The 23,172-nt window shown below is 34.8% G+C and overlaps 1 protein-coding gene across 1 annotated transcript in view; it reads left to right on the plus strand.

Annotated features, from left to right (window-relative positions):
• Positions 1-22,860, plus strand: part of LOC145690354 (uncharacterized) — a 145,831-nt gene extending 122,971 nt beyond the window's left edge. The window contains exon 3 of the mRNA XM_081765167.1: positions 20,181-22,860. Coding sequence (XP_081621293.1) covers positions 20,181-20,456 — 276 coding nt within the window. The 3' untranslated portion in view covers positions 20,457-22,860. The remainder of the gene's footprint in view (positions 1-20,180) is intronic.
• Positions 22,861-23,172: the final 312 nt, after the last annotated feature.

Consider the following 23,172-nt stretch of genomic DNA (forward strand, 5'->3'; position numbering starts at 1 on the left):
GACCTTATAAAGTATATTTTCTTTTGTCGTAGATTATATCTGATCTAATTCAGTGACAAACATATAAGCACTTAAGAAACATAGTAGGAATTTTTAAAAAAGTTACTAAACACAGTAACAAAACAATTCAGTTTGCAATTCAAACTTAGTACAAGTACACAGTTCGATGCGCTTTTCGCTTGTCTTCTTCCCGGAGCCGCATGGGACTGGGAAATTTCTCCGTTTTAAACCAATCCATCCATCCAGTCTCCCCGCGCTCTGCTCCGGCAAAGGAACGGCAGAAGTTTTCCAACTCTCGGGATAAATTCACCCGAATTCGGGTCAACAGACGTGAGCGAGAGGGAGACAGAGAGAGAAAACTCGACCCGCGCGGGGCAGGGTGAGGAGGACTCCCGACGAGAGTTGCGTTGGGTATGAGGTGGGGAAAGGGGGGTATGTCAAGAGAAAAGGAAGGAGGGGGCCGCACCCCAACGATCAATGCCAGTGTAATTAACCCTCCGCTGAATTTTTGATCCACTTGAAACAATGAAATGTTTTCAGACTAAACAAAATTAACCCTAATGTTGATACGTTGTAATAGAATAATCTGAGCTTGGACCTAAAGCAAACATTCAAATTATTTCAGAACAGCGATTGTATATATTAATAGGAGGCGGGTTTTGATGGAAAAATCCAGTAATCCCCCGCAGGGGGCTACCAGAATGTTTGATTTGGAAAGTTTTAGAAGGCACGTCGGAAATTGAGTTGGCCACTTCGGTACGTAATCACTTGTGTCTACTGAGCCTGGGGGGAACTCCAGAAAAGAGAAGACAGGGAGAAAACGGGATGGAAGTTGGAGGGAGAAGAAATGGAAGGGGGTAAGAGAACTCACAAGAGAAGCTGGCAGGAGGTATATATGAAGAAATAGAAAAGAAAGAAAGCAAAAATAAAAATCCGCGAGAGAGAGACTGTTTTTTTATTCAACAAAAAATCGTAGAAAGTATTACCAAAAATAAAAAAAGTTACACTGAGGAAAGAAAAACTTTTTTTTTAACTACCGTACCTCAACATTTCATTTCTCATTTTTTGAGTTCCGAGAATAAAAACAAAAAAGAAATTCAAAATCTAGAGAAAAAAAATGCCTTATAAGAATCTTGTTAAAATTTATTACAAAGAGAAGAGAAATTTAAAAAAAGACAAGCGTATATGTTAGTTTTTATTACTCAATTTCTGTATTAAGGTTTATTTAGAAATATGATTTCGGTATACTTACATAGTTATAATGTTTTCTTAAAGTATATACCTAGAATAGACTGAGTATTCACTGCAACAGATTAGCAAGATTTTATTTTCTCGGTTGAAATCCTTGCAAGAAGTTTTAATGGAAGATGTTCAGACGGTGCGAGCGGTCCCGGATTCGATTCCCAGTGGGGGCATTTGGTCGAAAAAATGTAAAAAAAAAATTCCAGGTCTGCCATCCTGAACGAGGTTTCACTCATTCACACCAGGCAAATGCCGGAGTGGTACCTAACTTGTAGGTCACAGGCTGCTTCCTTCCTTCCCCAATCCTTTCTTCCTTCCCTCTCCCCGGATAGTATGCTCGCCGAGGGACGCCATATTTCATACGTGACGGGCTAAATGGCAATAGATGCCGAGAGCCCAGAAATCTAAATCCTAAATCCTAAAATGGAAGGTGTTCAGAATAAATTCACTTTGTGTTTCTGTTTTACTATAATTGTAAAATTGGATATAAAATTTGGAGGACATTGCATCTTACAACGTAGTAAGTACTATAAAATATAGCGATAAGATTTATATATATATTTTAAATATATCAGCTTGGTGCGGAATCAATTTTTGTTCGTTAGAGGTCAGCTCAGATTGACAGGTATATAAGATTTATCAGCTTTGACAAAATATTCCAGTTTGCGATCATTTCGTAACTGATTCTTTGAACGAAATTCTTACGAAGCAAGGATTGCTGTGCTGGTTGTGATTTTGTATTATTTGGTGTATAGTATTCTATACATTATATGTCATGCCATTTTAACCCAGATACCCATCAACATTGTAATTTTTCTAAAGGTATTATCGATTTAATGACAATTAGATATAAAAGAAGTTTCATGTTTAGACCTATCCAGTTTCTTTAACTATACTTAATGTAGAAAACGTTCCTGATAACTGATTCAGTGATTTCTTCTATCTAGAGCTTGTTAAAAGTACCAGTTACCGATTGATCGTAAACTGAATTATTTTCTGCGTAACTTATCAACGTCTGAATTAAAGTTGGTCGCTAAATGGAGGATATTGTAGTCGAAAATTGGACTGATCGCAATCCGTACAGAATCAAGAATTTTCTACAAGCTATTTTCAGCTGAGAAATATGCTATAATCAATCACATCATGAGGACAAAAAATATTTGTGCGGTATTTTTCATCTGAAAAAATCGTGTCCAAAATTCTAAGAATTCTATTTTATAGTAAAAGGTTACCGTAATGTCAGTGTTGAATACCCACGCTATAGTTAGAGACCCGGGTTCAGTTCTTTGTAGAAATGAATGTAATCCAGATTCCATGCTTTGCTCTAGGTTTATATCTTATTATAGCCTCAGGGCTGAAAAGGACTCCAAATCAACGGACGACTGAAGGAAGAATGTGCAATGACGCTTGTCTTAGTGTAATTAATCCCAAATACAGAATATTAATGGTCATTTCTACAAGCTTGCTCATACTCTTGGATGGATGACTTCTTGTTCTTAAGGATGTGAACATTTGAACTTTTCAGCCATTTCTAAATGACTTCGGCCATCAACCAGGAGAGTGCCCCCAAAGTCTTCCTTCTTACAAGGTACATTCGCGAAGTGTCTCCTCAGGATTCGTGTAAAATTGATCCAAATGCAAAGTTCTCCGCACCCCAATATGTATTGTACTAATTTTAGAGGCCCATAAGGATAATTTGCATATTTATGGGCCTTCATATATCCTGAATTCACACACTACTATAACTTTCGGACACAATATTGCTTCTGGTTTCTTTAGATGTAATTGGACATGAATGTAGGCATATGCATAACAAATTGGATCAAGTACTGGCTCCCTGACAGATGTTACCCATCTCGGCCGCCATTTTGGATCCGCCATATTGGATTCAACTTTTGGTTTTTCAAATGGGAATAAGTGCAAGTGATACATCAAATTCATGTACAATTTTCTCGGAAATTCATTGGTGTAGAGAATTTTACCATAGCTTGTACCGTTTATAAGGTATTGCATGTTAAATATCAGGCACTTTACACATATTGAACCAAATAGAAAGTTGTGGAGGGCTCCGTGTGTAAACGTAATCTTTTATGTTATTTATCGTTTACGAGACATTCTCTGGACGTACATGCATACAAACACAGACGTCAATACGAAAGTCGTAGGTCCTCACCCAAATTTTGTGGTATCTGGATTTACATTAGGCATTTTGACCCTAATACAATACTTATTTGTTATAGTGTAACATGGAAGTAATAACAATCACTCACTGAAATGTAATAAGATTATGGCACCAATGTTGTAAAGAGTTTGTTTACACCTACAGTATTTTTTCAGTTAGACATTGTTTTAATTTGTCAACATCAAAATCGTAAGCGTAACTGATCTTACTCTGCAATGTCCATTCGCGAAGCGAGTGAAGGGATTGAACATGCAATACCTTCCAAACGGTACAAGCTATGGTAAAATTCATTACACCAGTGAATTTCCGAGAAAATTGTACATGAAATTGACGTATCGCTTGCACCTATTTCAATTTGTAAAAACGAAGGTTGGATCCAATATGGCGGATCCAAAATGGCGGCCGAGATGGGTAACATCTGTCAGGGAGCCAGTACTTGATCCAATTTGTTTTCCATATGCCCACATTCATGTCCAGTTATATCTAAAGAAACTAATAGCAATTTTGTGTCCGAGCGTTATAGTAATGTATGATTGAATTCCGGATAAGGCTCGTAAATATATAAATTACCGTTATGGGCCGCTAAAATTAGGGCAATACACATTACGGTACGAAGAACTTTGCATTTGAATCAATTTTATACGAATCCCGAGGGGACACTTCGCGAATGTACCTTGTTAGTCAAAGTCAATTTGTCGTAAGATTGGTTGGTTGATTTGGAGAACCGAGTCTATATAAGACGTGAACCTACAGCTTAACGTAGGATCCGAACAATATGATTACTAGTGTACATACTTCGTAGTTTAATCTGAAAATTATTATTATTTGATGTAAAAGGAATCATTCATTTTTTACCCACTAAGACACCAGAAAGCGAAATCATAAATATATTTAATATTGCTGAAATGTTTGTTTATTATCTACACCACACTTAAAAATCTCCTGAGAATCATGTTCGATTTTGCCGCAATGGCTACTTTCTGAAATTATTATTTCTTTTTTAAAATTGTAAATATTTCATGAGTATGAGAATCGCTTTCGTAAGTTTAATAACACAACATAAATCTGTTCCAGGTGTAGGTAAAATAGTCAAATCCAGGAACTGATAACCTAGATTTCATTATTTCTGGTATTTCCTCAGTATCAGCTGACATGCCAGAAATGCTAGGATGGTGCTTTTAAATATAATGCTCATTTCAACAAATAACATCCTTAGTTGGAGAAAAACTCGAAATATTTACCCTTTTCTGCCCCTTTACCACTTCATTTAAATGCCAGAAAACTAGAACAGATCGTTAAAACTAGAAAATTTAGTAATATTCTACAATCGTTTTTATCTTGCAAGGGTAGTAACCTTCGAGCACGGGCAAGTGCAAAACCTTTAATTTTTTGAAATGAACTTCACATAAGTTTTGCTAGAATTTTATCTAAAATTACCTTTGTAGTCTCCAGTGTAAAATAACTTTCGCATATAATCATTAGATACTCTATTAATAAATATATATCCGATCGATATTAATGTGAGCAAGCAAATGAAGATACAAAGTGTTTAGGAAACTTGGCGATTGCATTTGAAGAATGACAGCTTCAGTTTTCCTTGTTGGAGAAGAAGATGGGAAATGTTGCAATTCAAGCTGTGAGAGTGCATGTTGTTCTATGCTGTTTGCTGGCAGCGTGCGAGCAGCGGCCACTTTCTCACATAAGGCCAAATGAAGCCCTCGAGGGCCATTACCCGCATCAACGCCATCCGCATATGCACTGGCGAAACCCTTCTCTTCATGGCAGACTACATAGTTTCGAAAACAACTGGAACAGCATTTATTTTCAAGTATTTTTCTTACTATTTACTTTTTTTTTTTAATATACAAAGAAAATACTGTACAATGTAACTTCACACAAGTTTGCCAAAGATTTAACTCAGTGTTGATGCTACGTAAATATATTTTCCAGGATATCTTTAAAGTTACAAGCAGTATATGTGTGTAAAGAGTATGTGTGTCACAGTTAGGAGAACACAGTTTGCTACAGTACATAAATAAATAATTTCTTACAGCAAAATAAAAACCATCAATTGAGGAGTTTGATGTAACAAAGGCGTAAGCGAATTTACGACCTTTTTGCATCAAACACATTTGTGGCTTTTGCCATGCTTGTTTAGCCTCCTGGTGACATTTCAATTCAATATCCTTCTTCTTCTCACTGGACATCATGTTCATCTTCTGTAGGCATGAGGATCTCAGCATTTCTTTGTGACATGTTTTAATTCCAGATTTGAAACAGAAACCTCCACAGGTAACCTAATGGAAGTGTTCTGCACACTTATAGTAAGTAACAGTACATACTTCTGTAGGATACGACACGTTGCATCCCTATGTGGAATAGCAACTTTGCTTTCAGAATCTTCTGAGAAGTCTTCTTCAGTGTTTTCATTTGCCAGTGCCTGTTAAGAATTTTGACAACTTCATGGGATTGCAGGATTCGGTAGTATTCAGCTATGTGCTGTATCGAGTTTTGAGAAATTGCTGTGCATGAGCTCTATCGCGTTCAGACAAAACACTCATGATTCAGTATGCTATACACGTGGCACATATCGAGATTTGCCAATTCTGATTTCACAGCTAGATTGGTAGCATAAAAAGCATACGTATCCCATATATACCTACGTTTCTCAAAATTAGTTCTCTATCGAGTTTTGAAAAAACGCTCCTCAATTGTATTTCCGAATTCCATTCAGACAAACACGTAACACACATCTATTTTCATATAGAACAACTTAGACTGTCAAAAAAATTAAACGCTCTCTATTCTACTGGCTTCCTAAGTTATACAATGAAATATCACTTACATTCGTAGATCTATTTAATTCTGATGCTGCATATAACTCTGCACTACGACGTCAATTTAGGCTATAATGGATGAATTTTAGTCACCTATCGTCAACCTTTCTTGCTATTACTTAATCTATTAAATATTTTAAATTCGAAAGAAATTAATACAGGATTTCACTGAAGGATTCTTAACAGTAGCGACTCCAGTTTTAATTTCTTGGAGGGGACAAGTGGAGGGGCAGAAAAATTTTGAAAGATAGCGATTCTTTTGTATATGGAAAGGTTAATTTTATATTATATTACCTACGTTACAATACAACATGTCTGGGGACGGGGAGAGATAGGGATGAACAAAATTTTCCGGAATCGGAAATTTCACTTTCCTGATTTCGGAACTGAATTCCGGATTTTTTTCGAAATCCGAAATTTTTCTGGAATCGGATTTTTTCCGAAATCCGGAATTTTTCTGAATTTGGGATTTTTCCGATTTTATTTTCCGGATTCCGGAAAGTAAAAATTCAGGAATTGGCCATTCCTAGGGAAAGAGGCTTCGTCACCAGATGCAGGCAATTGCCCTCCTATCCTATCCTACCTGCCGTTGTCACCGATTCTTAACTTTTCCATAATTCAGTTCATCGCAAACGTATTAAGGCGTAGAAAATAGAAAGACACCGCGAAGGAAACATTACTACGAAAAGGAATTTCAAAAGTAGGAGGGTGAAAGACAGTCAGGTAATAGCGAAGGTAAAAATGCCCTATAATAGGAAGTTGGATAGTGCATTAAACACATCAAATTAAAATAGTAGATTGTTCGTAAAGCAGAATACATTGTTAATAATTATTACAAAAATCTGTTAACTCCATATTGTCATTGTTGTTTCGAAACACCCTGTGTGTATATATAAAGGAAAACATGTCAAAGGACCACACATTCACCTATACGAGCTTTCAAATCATCTTGTGAACTCGAACTAAAGATTTAAACATTACATTTAACTTCCTATGCAGTATATGCACGAGCTTATTACTTCCTGCTGAATTAGTGTTGCTAGATACATACACCATATATATATATATATATATATATATATATATATATATATATATATATATATATATATATATATATATATATATATATATATATATATATATATATATATGCAGTAAGGAAAAGTAGTTCCGCAATTATTTAGATACAGATTTTGTATTTACTCAAATATTTTCAAAACGAAACGAATTATAATAAACAAAAACTCATTACAATTAAGCGAAGTATACAAAAAATGAATCGATTTTCGTTAAAAGGGCGTATGTAACATTTTTCACAATTTTAACTTTTTTTTTAAAAAAAAAAAAAGAAATGAATACTTTAGAGGTAGATATAACAATATCTGTCAAAAGAACGTTTGTTTCGTGAAACGTGTTATAAATATAAGGCATTTTTCTTTCTTTCTTTTTTTTTTCATGAACCAAACCGTCTCGTAAGGAAACAGTTTTTGTCATTTCCCAACAATTTTTTTTTTATTACATTTACGCCCTTTTAACAGAAAGCGATTCAAATGTCCACAACTATGACATCTGCTCACGAACAAATTTTCGCGTTGACTGTTCCTCTTTCACCTTTGCTCTGCTTCCCTCCCCCGACTTAATTTCTTGATTGGACTAATCATACTCGTCACACTAATTGCACATGATGTTTTATAGACGTGGCTAATCAGGGCTGGCATCGACCCGTAGGTTATTTTGTTCATGGGATTTATTTCGTAGTCCGTACATTATGATGTCATAAACTATCTAGATGAGAAATGATCTCTTTTAAAAGAATTATTGGTTCACTTCATCCCAATTTGAAATAAATTGAACCTATGTACATGATGAACGGTTTTCAAAACCATTATATTATTCGTAGTATTATATTTTTTTAAAAATCATACGAAATAGTCCAATAATCTATACTACAGTATTAATATAAAAGTGAAAAAGTGACTCATTCATCAACACCCAGGACATCTTACTATACCCAGAAACGTGAAATTTGGGCAGAAAAAGCTTTAATCACGGAAGCAAAGCATGAGAAAGGATTTTTTGGGAAAACATATCCTCAAAGATTTTTTTCTTGTCAATGATAGAATATTTCACAAATCCCTAGACTAAGGAGATGAAACTCTACACATGAATTGCTAATTGAATAACTGAAGAGGTGTTTCGGTGTTTCCGAAAATTATGCACCTGAGCGGGGAGGGGGATTTCGATATTATTAAAATTCGCGACTCTTTCTTCATAAATGCCTAATATGAGGATTTGCTGATGTCGAGGTGTGTGTGTAAGGTGTTGAAAGTATATAAACTTTGAATTAAAAATAAAGGAACACATGTTTCAACGTTTACGAAAATTCAGCTCCTGAAAAAAAGAAAAAGGAGTAAATTCTATAATACTCTTATGTTCGATTGTGTATTCGTAAAAAACCTATGTGCGAGTTTAGATTGGGCGTGTGAAATTCAGTACACGCGAAACTCTTAATTCAAAATAATAATAATAATAATAATAATAATAATAATAATAATAATAATAATAATAATAATAATAATAATAATAATAATAATAATAATAAAATATGTGAAATACTTTTGGCCCCACCCTCGCCGCCCTCTTACGGAAGAAATCTTCCCTTTACTTTGGGGCAGACCTAAGCGGTTAGCGTACGCGTCTTTGGTGTGGGAGACCCGGGTTCGATTCCCAGAGAGAGCTCATGTGGTTCGGATTCCACGTTAATCAGTAGACCCCGTCTCATATAACCTCACTGCTGAAAGGGACGTAAAAAAAAAAACTCAAAACCAACTCAACTCAACTCGACTGTGTTGCCAGTATGTCATTCAATCGTGTGATCTTGCTAAGTGAAGATCGTAGGGTACTTAGAATTCTAACAAGACAGTGCACAGCGAAGCCCGTGAAATAATTCAATGTAGTAATCCTGTCCGCGTCCAACTATTGAAAGATCTCGGCCAGAGCAACTTATCCCTCATCTTTCAAGGGAGGCACGGGAAAACACCATCGACAACAGCACCAGCAGGGATGCACTTGAAATAGAGAAGTTTTATTACATTCAAACTTCCGATATTTTATTTTTCTTTCTTTCTTTTTTTGAGTTTGAGGAATAAAATTTGATATTTCAACTCGCCATTAAAATGAACGTATACGTGTTGCAGAGTCTTCGAAAATTCATAATCTGAAACGAGAAAAGGGCGCAGTTTTTTCGGTTTTATGTTTCTTAAACCTTGCTCTTCCGGACACTTCTAGTAAAAGGACTATTCAGAAAATATTTTCTAAATAGTAATATTTTAACGTTATTGAAAAATAATGTAATTTTATCTTTACGTAGGTTTAGTGGCCATATTGAAATCTGACAGAACTAAGTAATTTGTAACAGAAAGCTTATAAAACGTAAGCAACATCGCTACGTATTTCTACTTTGGATGTATCAATAAATCTTTATTTTTTTTAACGTGTACTTTTGAAATGCACTGCACATTACCGTATTCTTGTGTATGTAAATGTACAAGAAAAAATATATGTAAAGCTTGCATTGAATTTCTCCGTAGTCCATCTCATTTTATGATGCTGATTCATTTATACATCTATTGTATTGTAAACGAGAGGAGAATGGAAGACCCTCTAATTTTCATATTAATTGATTGTTAACTCTTAGCTTCTCTCAATGCCTTTTGCTGAAAAGAATAACTGAATTGGGGGTGTCTGTTACAACCTCTAGCGCCGAGAGAAATGCCGTATTCTGCGGGTATAAATGAGAAGAAAAGCCAGAAAAAAAAACTAAAATAGCTTCTGAAGACATTTGCTGACAGGCTTTGCCGCCTTTGTATACCAGCAATCTGCCGAGATGTCAACACAAGCTGACGCCAATGCGATGCCACCACCCTGGCGGGAAGTTTGGAGAACCACCTTCTCGATCAACAGCTATTCTCGGGGTTCATCCAAGCGGTTGATGAGAGTCCATGGGCTTGAATACCACGAGAGCGGCCTCGAGTACCTTTCCACAGCAATGCAGAGCTTGTTCCGGGGGTGGTTTTGTTGGAAATCTTGAATGAATTGATGAGAAAAAAAGGAAAAAAATCTCCTAGAACGGCCAATTCCAGCCTTAACCAGTTTTTTGTTTCTATTTACTGTCACTTCCAACACAGCCTTTTCATCTTTTCTTCAGATAATTTTCTCCGTGTGCTTCACAATCTTCCATCTTTTCATAAATAAGGAAGAATCAGCAACGAAACGTGATAAAGATCATTACAAATTCAGACACAATGCTATACAAAACTAAGATAGTGTCGATAAGGAAGAAATAGCATGTGTCTGTTTCCATAAACCTCTAGTTATCATATATTTTGTTAACGTTTAGAGGTACATATGTTCTAGGTTGTATTACCACCTGTTTTTCTAAATTACTGCAAAACGTATTGTCACTTTAAAGCTCTCTATGAGTTTTAATCTTTAAAGAATGACTGACATTTATGTTGACTGAATTCTTCTTCGGTAGTATTTGTATTCTTTTAGAAATTTCTCGAAATATACTTATTTTCGGCCTATATTTTGAAGCTACTCTCAGAAAAAAAAATCCAAATTTACGGGAAATTCTTGGATAATATGCTTTTTGATGGGAAAATCGTGCCAAGACTGGCGACGTACTATGAGTGAAATGTTCATGTTTAATATGGTGATGTATGTCAGCAGGGAAAAGTAACAATTACCTACCGACTTGCATCACCATATTAAACACGGGTGTTTTACCATTAGAATGATCGACACCATAGCCCGAATACACCAGTCTTGGCATAATGTTCCATATTATCCAATTATTGCCCGTAAATTTTATGAATCACTTTTCTTGGTGTATTAATGGACTTACATAGGATACTTTAAACTTACATTTCCCAAAAAATACTGCATATAATTGATAAGAGAAGTCCGAAAGAGAGATACTGGAGAGGTCATACATCTCTTTAATTATTTGGAATACTGTACATTGTGCCAGAGATGGAGTGAGCCAGTGGGTCGTGGGTCAACAGGACATGACTCACTGCGACCCACCACCCGCTATCACCCACTCTGACGCAATGTGAAAAATGAAATATCCAAATTGACCGATGCAATTGTGAATTCATAGTTTCTGGAGTCGCTGAAATGAATAGTAACATTCCGAAATTTGTTCAAATCACTATCAGCATGGGGAAGCTCGAATTTTCATCAATTGTTATTCTGACACAGTGAAACGGGTACGGGTCAGAGTGAGTCACGGTGGCGGTGGGTCATGGTGGGTTTTGGGCGGTGGATCAGTTGATCATAGATCAAATTTTTTATTAACCCACTCCATCTTTACGTGGCGCGTATCGCTTTGCTATGGTTAAAAAACTAATAAGATAGATTAATAATGTAATAACTTTGAACTGTCCAAACTTCTAAGTTTCTATGTTCATTTCTAATAAATTTACCTGTGAAGGAACCCCTCTTTTTTATTCTGACATGATATGATGGATTTTATCGTAGAGATACCTAATAAAGTTTCTGCCTATATTTTGCATAGCCAGTTGAAGGACATTTGTTGGGATTGACCATGCTTACTGTATGTGAATTTATGCGAGTAGGCGGGGGTCACCTCAAGAATTTGTCCAAGGTCTGGAAGCCCAATTTGTGAAACCGCTCCTGTAGAAAACATTTCTCCTGTTTAGGCTTATGGAGGACAGGGCTAATTGTTGAGGATATCTTATCTGCAACATTACAGGATTGTCTCATTGAATGATGGAAATAATTTTGACAAAAACTTGAAGTTGTTCAAGGTCGGTTTACGTTTGCTCTCTCGACAGCTGGACGAAGAGATAAGAATTTGTTTACTGAATATGTACTGTGCATCAAAGTAGTCCCTCATCCATTATTCTCTCAAGAACGATTCATATGTACTATTTATAAACTTAGTATTACCTGAATGTCTTTATCATTTTCTGTTTATTTATTTATTACTAACTAGCAGCGTTCACCCCGCTTCGCTGCGGTCACCCCGGAACGCAATAAACTTTGTTACTTAGATAATTTTTACTTTTTCGCTTTCAAGTGATATGATAAAAACCATAGAAGATTGCAGTAAATGTTAACATTATATCGCCTGTCATTTATGTTAACCCGCCCCGCTTCGCTGCGGTCACCCCGGAACGCAATAAACTTTGTTACTTAGATAATTTTTACTTTTTCGCTTTCAAATTGCAGTAAATGTTAACATTATAGCGCCTGTCATTTATGTTAACCCGCCGAGTGACACGGTCATGCGGGTTGCATATAAATACGTTTATTTTTATACCTATGATGAACTAACAAAGGATTTGTACGTTATGGACACTTGAATGGTCAATTATCTCAAGACACTGGTAATTAAAAATTAAAGTGATATGATAAAAACCATCTAGGGTCCAAATCCTAATAACCCCCCAAAAATAAAAGAAATTGGTTCAGCCGTATTAGCGTGATGAGCTAACAAAGGATTTGTGCGTTCTCTTTTATATAATAGATAGCAGCGTTCACCCCGCTTCGCTGCGGTCACCCCGGAACGCAATAAACTTTGTTACTTAGATAATTTTTACTTTTTCGCTTTCAAGTGATATGATAAAAACCATAGAAGATTGCAGTAAATGTTAACATTATATCGCCTATCATTTATGTTAACCCGCCCCGCTTCGCTGCGGTCACCCCGGAACGCAATAAACTTTGTTACTTAGATAATTTTTACTTTTTCGCTTTCAAATTGCAGTAAATGTTAACATTATAGCGCCTGTCATTTATGTTAACCCGCCGAGTGACACGGTCATGCGGGTTGCATATAAATACGTTTATTTTTATACCTATGATGAACTAACAAAGGATTTGTACGTTATGGACACTTGAATGGTCAATTATCTCAAGACACTGGTAATTAAAAATTAAAGTGATATGATAAAAACCATCTAGGGTCCAAATCCTAATAACCCCCCAAAAATAAAAGAAATTGGTTCAGCCGTATTAGCGTGATGAGCTAACAAAGGATTTGTGCGTTCTCTTTTATATAATAGATTTCTTTTCGATTGCACCGCTCTTCCGCTAATCTAGTGGCTAACTAGTGCATCTTTGGTGCACGGGGTCCTGGGTTTGATTCTCGCTGGAAGAGCCTTGAAATTTGAATGCATTATGGTGATTCGGATTTGATCTTACCGCCTTACTTTCCACCGGAAGTGTAGATCCACGTCTCATAGAGTCTCGGTGCTGAAAAGAGATGCTCCTACTAAACACCAACAAACAAATAAAGAAAAATTATGCATAGATTGCAGACAGTTGACCAATACGTGGGTAGCCATATGTGAAAATTGAATAAATCTTTCGTTCCGTTTAATTTTTTTAATAAACAACGTGTTCCATGAAATGTGATGAGTCTACTGTTTGCGGGTACGAGAGGGTAATTTCTCTACCTGACAGCTGTGAGAAATACCAGTTAGAAAAGGACTTTCCGAAACTCCGCTGGATTCGTTGCATACATCGACTTTTCCCCATCTAATATAAGGCAGAAGAACTTTGTATGTTTCAAATATTTTCTATTTATCTTGCAAGACAAAGAACTTACACTTCAGCTACTGTTTTATATCATGGACTATTTTATTATTATTATTATTATTATTATTATTATTATTATTATTATTATTATTATTATTATTATTATTATTATTATTATTACAGTATTATTATTATTATTATTATTATTATTATTATTATTATTAAGTAGAGTCATGTGTGTTAGACAGTGTGTGTGTGTGTGTGTTACTCTTAGGAAGAAGCAAATAATAATAATAATATGACTTGTTAATGAAAGATCTGGTAATAGTTTGCTATATGCTTAAATAACAAATTATTTCTTCCAGCAAAATAACAATTGTCAAGTTATTACTGGCAATAAACGACATACTTTTCAACACCATAAAAGTATACTAGGCAAACTGGCAGCTGCCTGGGACACCAAAATTTTGGAAAGATGCCACAAAAGTCCAAGACTTAACGAGTGGTAATTCCCTACCGAGGGGGAAAACTATGATAGCCCCAAGATTTTTCCATCACTTCAACTTTACAAAATATATCAATGTAGTTATTTCCATAAATGCCAAGGAAACTAAGCAGATATGGGGGCGCAAGATGACTCAAGGGCGCTGCATGAAAATTGGTGCTCCCCTTCGAAAATTCTGGAACCATCAGTGAAGCAGTGAGAATGTCGTTGTCTACCTCGGTTTAAACAAATACTACAGCTACGAAGCATGGTGTTGCTAGTATTGGTACTAATTGGAAATTACTCCGATTTATACTTTCCCGTTTTATTCCAGTAGAGAACAAATGATACATGGTACAGTAACTTTAAAATACTTCGTTTGAAAGTTTCGTATTATATTTATGTTAGTACTGAGTGTCCATTCAATCTAAGTGAAATATTTCTTACTGATAGATAAAGAAGTCAAGAATTACTATGCAAAGGGACAGCGTTTATAGCGGCGCTTCGAGTTCGCTTTAATTACTGTTACCAAATGAGAGGGTTGCGGCGTTACCACATCTTGTCTATCTTCTTAAAAACGGAGAACGAGTTGTACCTGTTATCTGCTCATCTGCTCGCGCTGTAGTGTGTCTGCTTAGCAACATTCTTTTATGTCACTCCATAGTTTCCGTTTCGCTTGTCTAGCCTACACGCCATTGATTAATTCGTCATGCTTTAATTTCAAGTGGAGGAAGCATTTGTGGACCCAAGTTAGTTTATGCTTTTTGTCTTATCTTGGTGTCAGGCATCACCTCCCAAACGTTGTCGGTGTTGTTTGAAAAAATCCTGTATACTGCAAATTCATTAAAAAAAAAAAAAAAGCAAGAAATATTTAACCAGGCGTGAAGAAGAAATTACTGAAATCAAATCGTTAAAACTCGAGTCCATATTAATAATAATAATTCCCCATAGAAATTAATGAGGCGCAAAAGGCCACAAACATTCAAAAACACACTTTTAAAAAATTCTTACAAATATTCTTATTGTACACCATTGTTTAATGCTAAAAACTTCTAAATTCAGTCTTAATTTGAGTATTGTTCAAGATTGAGATTATATATATATAATACAGGGTGCGGCACGTAAATCCGGCCCGTAAAGTGAACACAAAATGAAATGTAATGTATTGAATATGATTAACTACAACACATAAATGAAATGTAATGTATTGAATATGACTACTCACCTTCACAGCAGGTGCTGAAAGTGTCCTCCGCCCACTTCAACACACATGTGAGCACGATTGAGGAGATTCATATATACCCTTGTCAGTTCTTGTGTTGTAATGCTATTGGTGACATCCTGGATCCTGGTCTTGAGTTCTTCAATTGTGTGTGGATTTGTTTCGTATACTCTTCCCTTTAACAGTCCCCATAAGTAAAAGTCTCCCGTGCACAAGTCTGGTGACCGAGGTGGCCACAAGCCTTTGCTGATTGTCCTCTCTGGTGTAAACATCTCATGCACAAGGGACAATGATGCAGCTGATGTGTGGCATGTTGCACCGTCCTGCTGAAAGTAACATAACTGACGCTCCTCTTCGGTCAAATGTGTATAAAACTTCTCCAGGATTCTCATATACACGTCACTGTTCACTGTCGTCTCAAAGAATATGGGCCCAATAACGCGTGTGGCGGAAATAGCACACCAAACACCAATCTTCTCATCATGCAAGGGTACCTGGTGGATTGCGTGTGGATTTTCTGTCGACCAATACCGGTTGTTTTGGGAATTTACGTACCCAGACAGGTGGAACCACGCCTCGTCACTCATGATGAGCATTAGTGGATCCAAGAAACCACTGGCAACATTGCTCAACAGCCATGAACAGAAATGCACCCTCTTCTGCAGGTCAGGCTCCTTCAGTTCTTGCACAACACTTATCCGGTACGATTTTAACTTCAGTCCCCTTAAAACATGTCTGCAACTTCTCTCACTTGCATGAACCTGTTGACTCAATCTTCTGGTTGACTTTCGAGGACTTCTTGTCATTATCTCCTCCACCTGCATCTTTAATTCAGGTGTGCAGACAGATGGTCGTCTGTTCCTGGGAGCATTTTGAACCGATCCTGTACGCCGCCATTTTTCAATCAATTCCTGAATGGTGCTTTTTGCTGGCACAGAACGTCCTGGAAATTTCTCCCGAAACAAATTCTTTGTTTTCACAAAAGATCCAGTGAGAATGAACCCTTCAACAATGGCAACACGCTCGGGTATCGAATACGGCATTATCACACACTGACACTCACCCGGCTTAACACAACGTGGCCTTTTTCTCAACTGGTTTCGACAAGTTTCACTGGCTGCGGCTGCACGTGACTGCTGCAGGTCACGTAAGTCGACCCGACCTCGACACGCCATCTCTTGGTAGAAAGGTAGATTATTTAAGTGTTGCCAAAAACACAATATACCAGAATATTACGACAGGCCGGTTTTACGTGCCGCACCCTGTATTATTCTTCTTGGCCGTCATAAACGCAAAAACGACTGAAAGATACATAGAACTACCGTATATAGACTTTTCATATTACATAATATTAAGTGAAAAAGTACCGTAATTATGTGGCTTCAATAACAGAGGGTTGGAATTTACCAATCGCGTAATTTTTATCCCTTCTTATTAAAAAAAAAAAATAAGTATGTAAAGTAAGAAAGAAAGAGATTTTTTTCAAGATGTGTTTTATTAATATTATAAATTCATTATTTTTTTTTAAAAAAAAGAGTAAATAATAACAATAAACAAGAATAAAAAATCACATGTGACATTAGGAATCAGAATACATTTCTTAATACTTTGTATGTAAGCTAAAACAAAGGTTTTTCAAAAGTATACTTAAAAAAAAAAAAACTATATATCCCATTATGTACAGAATGTTTGTTGCTCTCTCCCTCTCTTTACTCTAGCTTCATGTAATTTTAATTATATTTCCAGTCAGGTAATAAAGAAGTAAGGAGAAGAAAAATACTCTTTTAAACTTTTTCTTTTAAAACAGAAAAATACACCATGAAGATTTTTACTTCGGTCTAGATTTCTTCATTTTTTTTAAAGTTGAAAAGTTTTTTTTCTTGTACCAAAAGTGTGTTTTCCCTTCTCATAAGTACGAAAACTATTTTGTTCGTGTTATTTTTTCCCCTTCTGTTAACAGTAGAACGTACTTCATATTTCTTTTCTTTTTAATCTTAACGGTCAGACAAGTTATCTTTTCAAAATATTAATAAATACGGTAACTTCTAAACCAAACCATAAGTTTTTAAAAGAAAATTTATTGCAAACTTTAAAAACAAAATCACCTTTTTTTGGTCTTTTTCAACAATATGTCGCTGGAAAGTTTTTCATATATGAGAAATTGTATAAACTTTTGTAATGTGATCGTCGTTTCAACTACAAACATATTATATAGATAAAAATAATGTTTTTATATGTCTGTGTGTGTGTGTGAATGTTTCAAAACAACCGACATTTGGGAGGTGATTCCTGACACCAAGATAAGATGAAAAGTTTAGATTAATCTGGGTGCACAAATGCTTTTTTCGGAGTTATAGGTTATCGAAAACATGAAAAAAAAAGAACTTTAAAGGAACATAGCACAAAACTATGGAACCTACCATACTCGAGTCACAACTTCACGTATGAACTAATATGTGCACTATCCAAAAATACATGTTTCAGAATCCTAAGGTACTCACGCAACAATTTTTATAGTGTGAGTTTGGCTACTGGCATAAAATTTCCAGTACTCACCAACTACCTCTATAAAAAATATATTGCGTAAGTACCTCAGGACCCTGAAACTTGAATATTTGGATAGGGCACATAATAGTTAAGTGAAGTCTTGACCCGAATATAGTAGGTCCCATAGTTTCGGAGCTATGGACCTTGAAATTTAATTTTTTCATGTTTTCAGTAGCCTAAAACTTCGAAATGAAGCATTTGTGCACCCAAGTTGGTCTATACGTTTTGTCTTATCTTGGTGTCAGAAATCACCTCCCAAACGTTGTCGATGTTTTGAAACACCCTATATATACACTAGCTCTAAGTAGTCATTGATACCGAGTCTTAATTCAAAGTCTGGCTTAATGAGAAGGTGAAGAATGTTTCCACAATTATTCTATTACCCGAGTGTTTATCCTTTGCTGTTATGTAAGCCCGCAACATCAAATCATTGTGCTGGTTTCGTAGAAAAAAAAAAAATACAGATCAAGCATTCTTAAAGAAGTAAAAAATATGGATACATTTTCACCCTCCTGCAAGGTTGCCTCCCAAGCCGAAAGAAGTCTTCGTAGGGTGTTAGATCTAGTGAAAATCTATCCGAGTATTATATTTGCTGATTCTATAACTCCTTTTTTGGATCAAGAGATCCAATATATTTCAGGCAAAAAATTTTCTTGTAGGCCTTATATCTCGAGAAATACATATAGTGTAGCCAATCAAACATTTTCTTGTACGCTCCATATTTTGAGAACTACATATAGTGTAGCCAAACCAAAACTAACAATTTACACAGTATGATGTCCTTATTCCTTAAAAAAAATACGAAAACTCGATTTAGGGATCGTTCAAAAATTTTGTGGCCCCTTATCCAAAAAATTCAATATATTTAATACAATCAAACATTTTCTTGTACGCTCCATATTTTGAGAACTACATACAGTGTAGCCAAACCAAAACTAACAATTTACACAGTATGATGTCCTTGTTCCTTAAAAAATACGAAATCTCGATTTAGGGATCGTTCAAAAATTTTGTGGCCCTTATCCAAAAAATTCAATATATTTAATACAATCAAACATTTTCTTGTACACCCCATATTTAGAGAACTTAGAACTTCATATAGTGTAGCCAAACCAAAACTAAAAATTTACTCAACACGATGTGTTTATTCCGCAAAAAATACGAAAACTCGATTTAGGGACCGTTCAAAAATTTTGTGACCCCCTTATCCAAAAAATTCAATATATTTAATACAATCAAACATTTTCTTGTACGCTCCATATTTTGAGAACTACATACAGTGTAGCCAAACCAAAACTAACAATTTACACAATATGATGTCCTTGTTCCTTAAAAAATACGAAAACTCGATTTAGGGATCGTTCAAAAATTTTGTGGCCCTTATCCAAAAAATTCAATATATTTAATACAATCAAACATTTTCTTGTACACCCCATATTTAGAGAACTTAGAACTTCATATAGTGTAGCCAAACCAAAACTAAAAATTTACTCAACACGATGTGTTTATTCCGTAAAAAATACGAAAACTCGATTTAGGGACCGTTCAAAAATTTCGTGGACCCTTATCCACAAAATTCAATATATTTCATACAATGAAACATTTTTTGTACGCCCCATATTTTAAGAACTACATATAGTGTAGCCAAACCAAAACTAACAATTTACTCAGTATGATGTGCTTATTCCGTAAAAAAAAAAATGAAAACTTGATTTGGGGACCGTTCAAAAATTTTTGTGGCCCCTGATTCAAAATCTACTTATTGGCCTAAATCGCAATCTTTTGATGCATTGTTTTGATCGTTCCTAAAATTCTTGGCCGAGATCGAAATCTTTTGATCCATATTTTTGGATCATTACTAAAATTCTTGTGCAAAATCCTGTTTACAGATACTCACATATATTATTTTATTACTACTATCATTAAAGATAAACGATATAAAATATAAGGATAACGTATGATAGACATCACAATATTATAGAAATTAAGCTTGGAACGAGCAGTTCGTTATATCAATAAATGGATATAATTTTATATTCAAATTTAAGTTTACATTATTATTATTTCCTAAAAAAAAATCTATCTTAATTTCAGGTATGGTTTAAAAATCGTCGTGCAAAATGGCGCAAACAAAAACGAGAAGAACAAGAACGGTTACGTAAGCTACAAGAAGAGCAGGCGAGGAAACTAGATGGTAGTACTGACAACGAATCTGTGACTTCACATCACCAATCCTCAGATAGTGATGTTCGAGTCCTCAGCACTCCAACAGATCTCACGGGTACAAGAACAACGATACATCACCACGAAGTTCATCACGAACGTATTCGAAGGTTAAGTGAAGACTCATCCGATGTCGAAGTAGCGTAATAAAATTCGAAAAAATAATGTTATTTCGTTTTGAAATATATAAATATATAAATAACATATTTATGTCTATAAGAGTGTATTATATATATATATGTAAATGTAAAAGTGTTTTAATAGCAAGTGTTAAAGCTCAATTTATATTTTAAAACTTTCCGAAGGAAAGAACTTTTAATGAGAAATTTGTTTCAAATGTTTGTTAATAGAGGTATTTGTTTCAAAATATTAGGATAAATTATAATTTCGCAAACTAGCAACTAATTCGCAGCGTTGTAGTTCTAGGCCTAAAACGTATTTCGATGCAGGCAATTAGTTCCGTGATGTCATGTTTGTGTCATAGAAATAAATCAGGGAGTTATCACTTTTTTTATTGCTTAAATTTTATGTGAATTCCCGGATCTCGTGTGACTGTATTCTTATTGTCATGGGCACTTTGAATCTTTAAGCAGTAAAGTATTACCAATACTAATTTGGGGACTGTAGTATAGAAAAATAATTAATTTGTTCATTTACCGTACTTATTTTGAATCACAGTTTAATTTAAAAAAAAGCAAAAACATCTTTAATCATGTTTGTCATTCATAGAAAACATCATTGCAGGTTTCCGTTTTCTCTTAGTAGTTTATATTTAGATTTTTTTTTAAAAAAAGAAATCAGTAATGATTATATTAAATTAGGTGTATTAATAGTGTTCGAAAACATTTACACTTGAAATGAATCACAATTGTGATATTTGGATTTGTAACCTATACTAACTGTACTACAATAGTTTAATCCGGATTTGTATGTCAGTTGTTTATGAAATAATATTATAGAATGCTTAATTACTAGAAAAAATAAAGTAATAATAAATTTTTAAAGTTTCTGACAAGGACATCACAATTATATATTTATATAATTTGCTAGATTTAACACTTGATCCATTTACGAGAAATAATAGATTTGGATCCTTATTCTGTACCATCATTAAAATTGCGGAGCTTAAGATAATGCAAAACATGCAAGAATCACTTATAGCTGTAATGCCTATTATCTCAAACTAAAACGCAGACTTTACATTGCATTGACGCAAACCATTAGGAAATAAGTCTTTAGGTTGCTATTTGCTACTGCTACCTACTGTCACCCAAACGATTAGACTTATGATAAAATTTCAGTATAACACTGCTTTCTTGTTTACCAGCACATTCATTGGAACTTCCTACGAAACATGAACGGTCTAATTTGGTAGGCTGGCGGTCATCTTGAGTTACCTAAAATCATCAGCAGTCTAAAATAGATTGGATCAGCATGTTTATCAACCGAAAACTACTGTTACCAAACTTCTAGCGCGATTTGTTTGAACTTTTTTTCAAAGAGGCACACGAAAAATGTTGTCCGGAAATAATAATACACGAACAAACAAGTGAGTCGTAAGTAAAAGTTTGTGAAAGTCGCAGTTTCTAAACCATAGTGAAACACTAAAAATTAATACCTTACAATAATTGTCTTTGTCTATTGTTCTCTTTGGAGGAATTTGAAAGAGATATACACCAAATTCTTCTAAATACGTATCTATATACCTGGTACATTGAAACTGTAGAAGAACTCAGTCACAATGTTGCTGGTATTGGCGTCACTATTTTATTCTTATTATCACTCTTTAAGTAAACATGCAATCTTTTTCAATATCATCTACCATGGTAAGTTATTCCAACAGTTTGAATGTATTTATACATGTGTGTCTGTATTATTCAGTAACATTTCCGTTCCACCCTGTAGTAAAATTTATCCTATATTTAAGAACCCAATATGGAGGTCTGCGGAATTTAGACATACAAAACAAAATCTACTTACATTGTTCTCCAGATAGAGATTAATATAGTTTGAAAGAAAACAAATAAGTACATGTTTCGTCATTAAGTTCGTTAATAGGTGTTGCAGAAAGAACTTGAGAAAGCACAATGAGTTTGAAAATGTACAATTAATTCTTTGTTTAGTTTATCACTTCTCCATTTTTTTCCTGCCAATATACTTTTCATTATTTTACAATCGAATTATTGTCTTATTTTCTTTACCTCCCTAAGTATATTCAGATTTTAAAGCTAAATATACTTTGTTTCAGTTTAGCATTCCATTGCTATGCCCTTTACACTAAAGGAAACGGATGATTAATGAAAGGAAATCAGTGTGAAATCAAATGTTTGTCCTCTCGCACCGGAAATCAAACCCCGGATCCCATGGACGAAAGCCACGTGCGCTAGCCACTAGACCACCAAGTTAAATATATTTTTATAAAATAATTTAACTTATTATTACTAGACCTATACATGTGTAACTTAGTCAGTGTGTGTTTGGAATCAATGCAAAGATTACGAAAGCCATTCATTATTTCATTCAGCAGTACCATGTAAGCAACTTTTTTTTTTTTTTTAATACTCTCTAAATGCTTTCACACCAGGTACAGTTGTACCAATTTGCTCGTTTGAAATTTATATGATAATGGTAGGAAAACATTAGCTAACATGATCTGAATAATAGTTGAATCTTATAAGTTTTCACAGATCACAATACAATGTATGTAATTTTCATATTTCAGTTTAGCTTTAAATTAAATAAAAGAGGGAAAACTTCACTTTAATTTAACAATTCCAATGCAAGCTTGTAAAATAAAACTCAACTACATAAAAATTTCTTACTTTGTGAATATTGAGTGTTCTAAGTATTTCAGACTTCACAT

Source organism: Thermobia domestica, chromosome 7 (genome assembly GCF_964235325.1).
Source record: "Thermobia domestica chromosome 7, izTheDome1.hap1.1, whole genome shotgun sequence".
In the NCBI taxonomy this organism is placed as follows: domain Eukaryota; kingdom Metazoa; phylum Arthropoda; class Insecta; order Zygentoma; family Lepismatidae; genus Thermobia; species Thermobia domestica.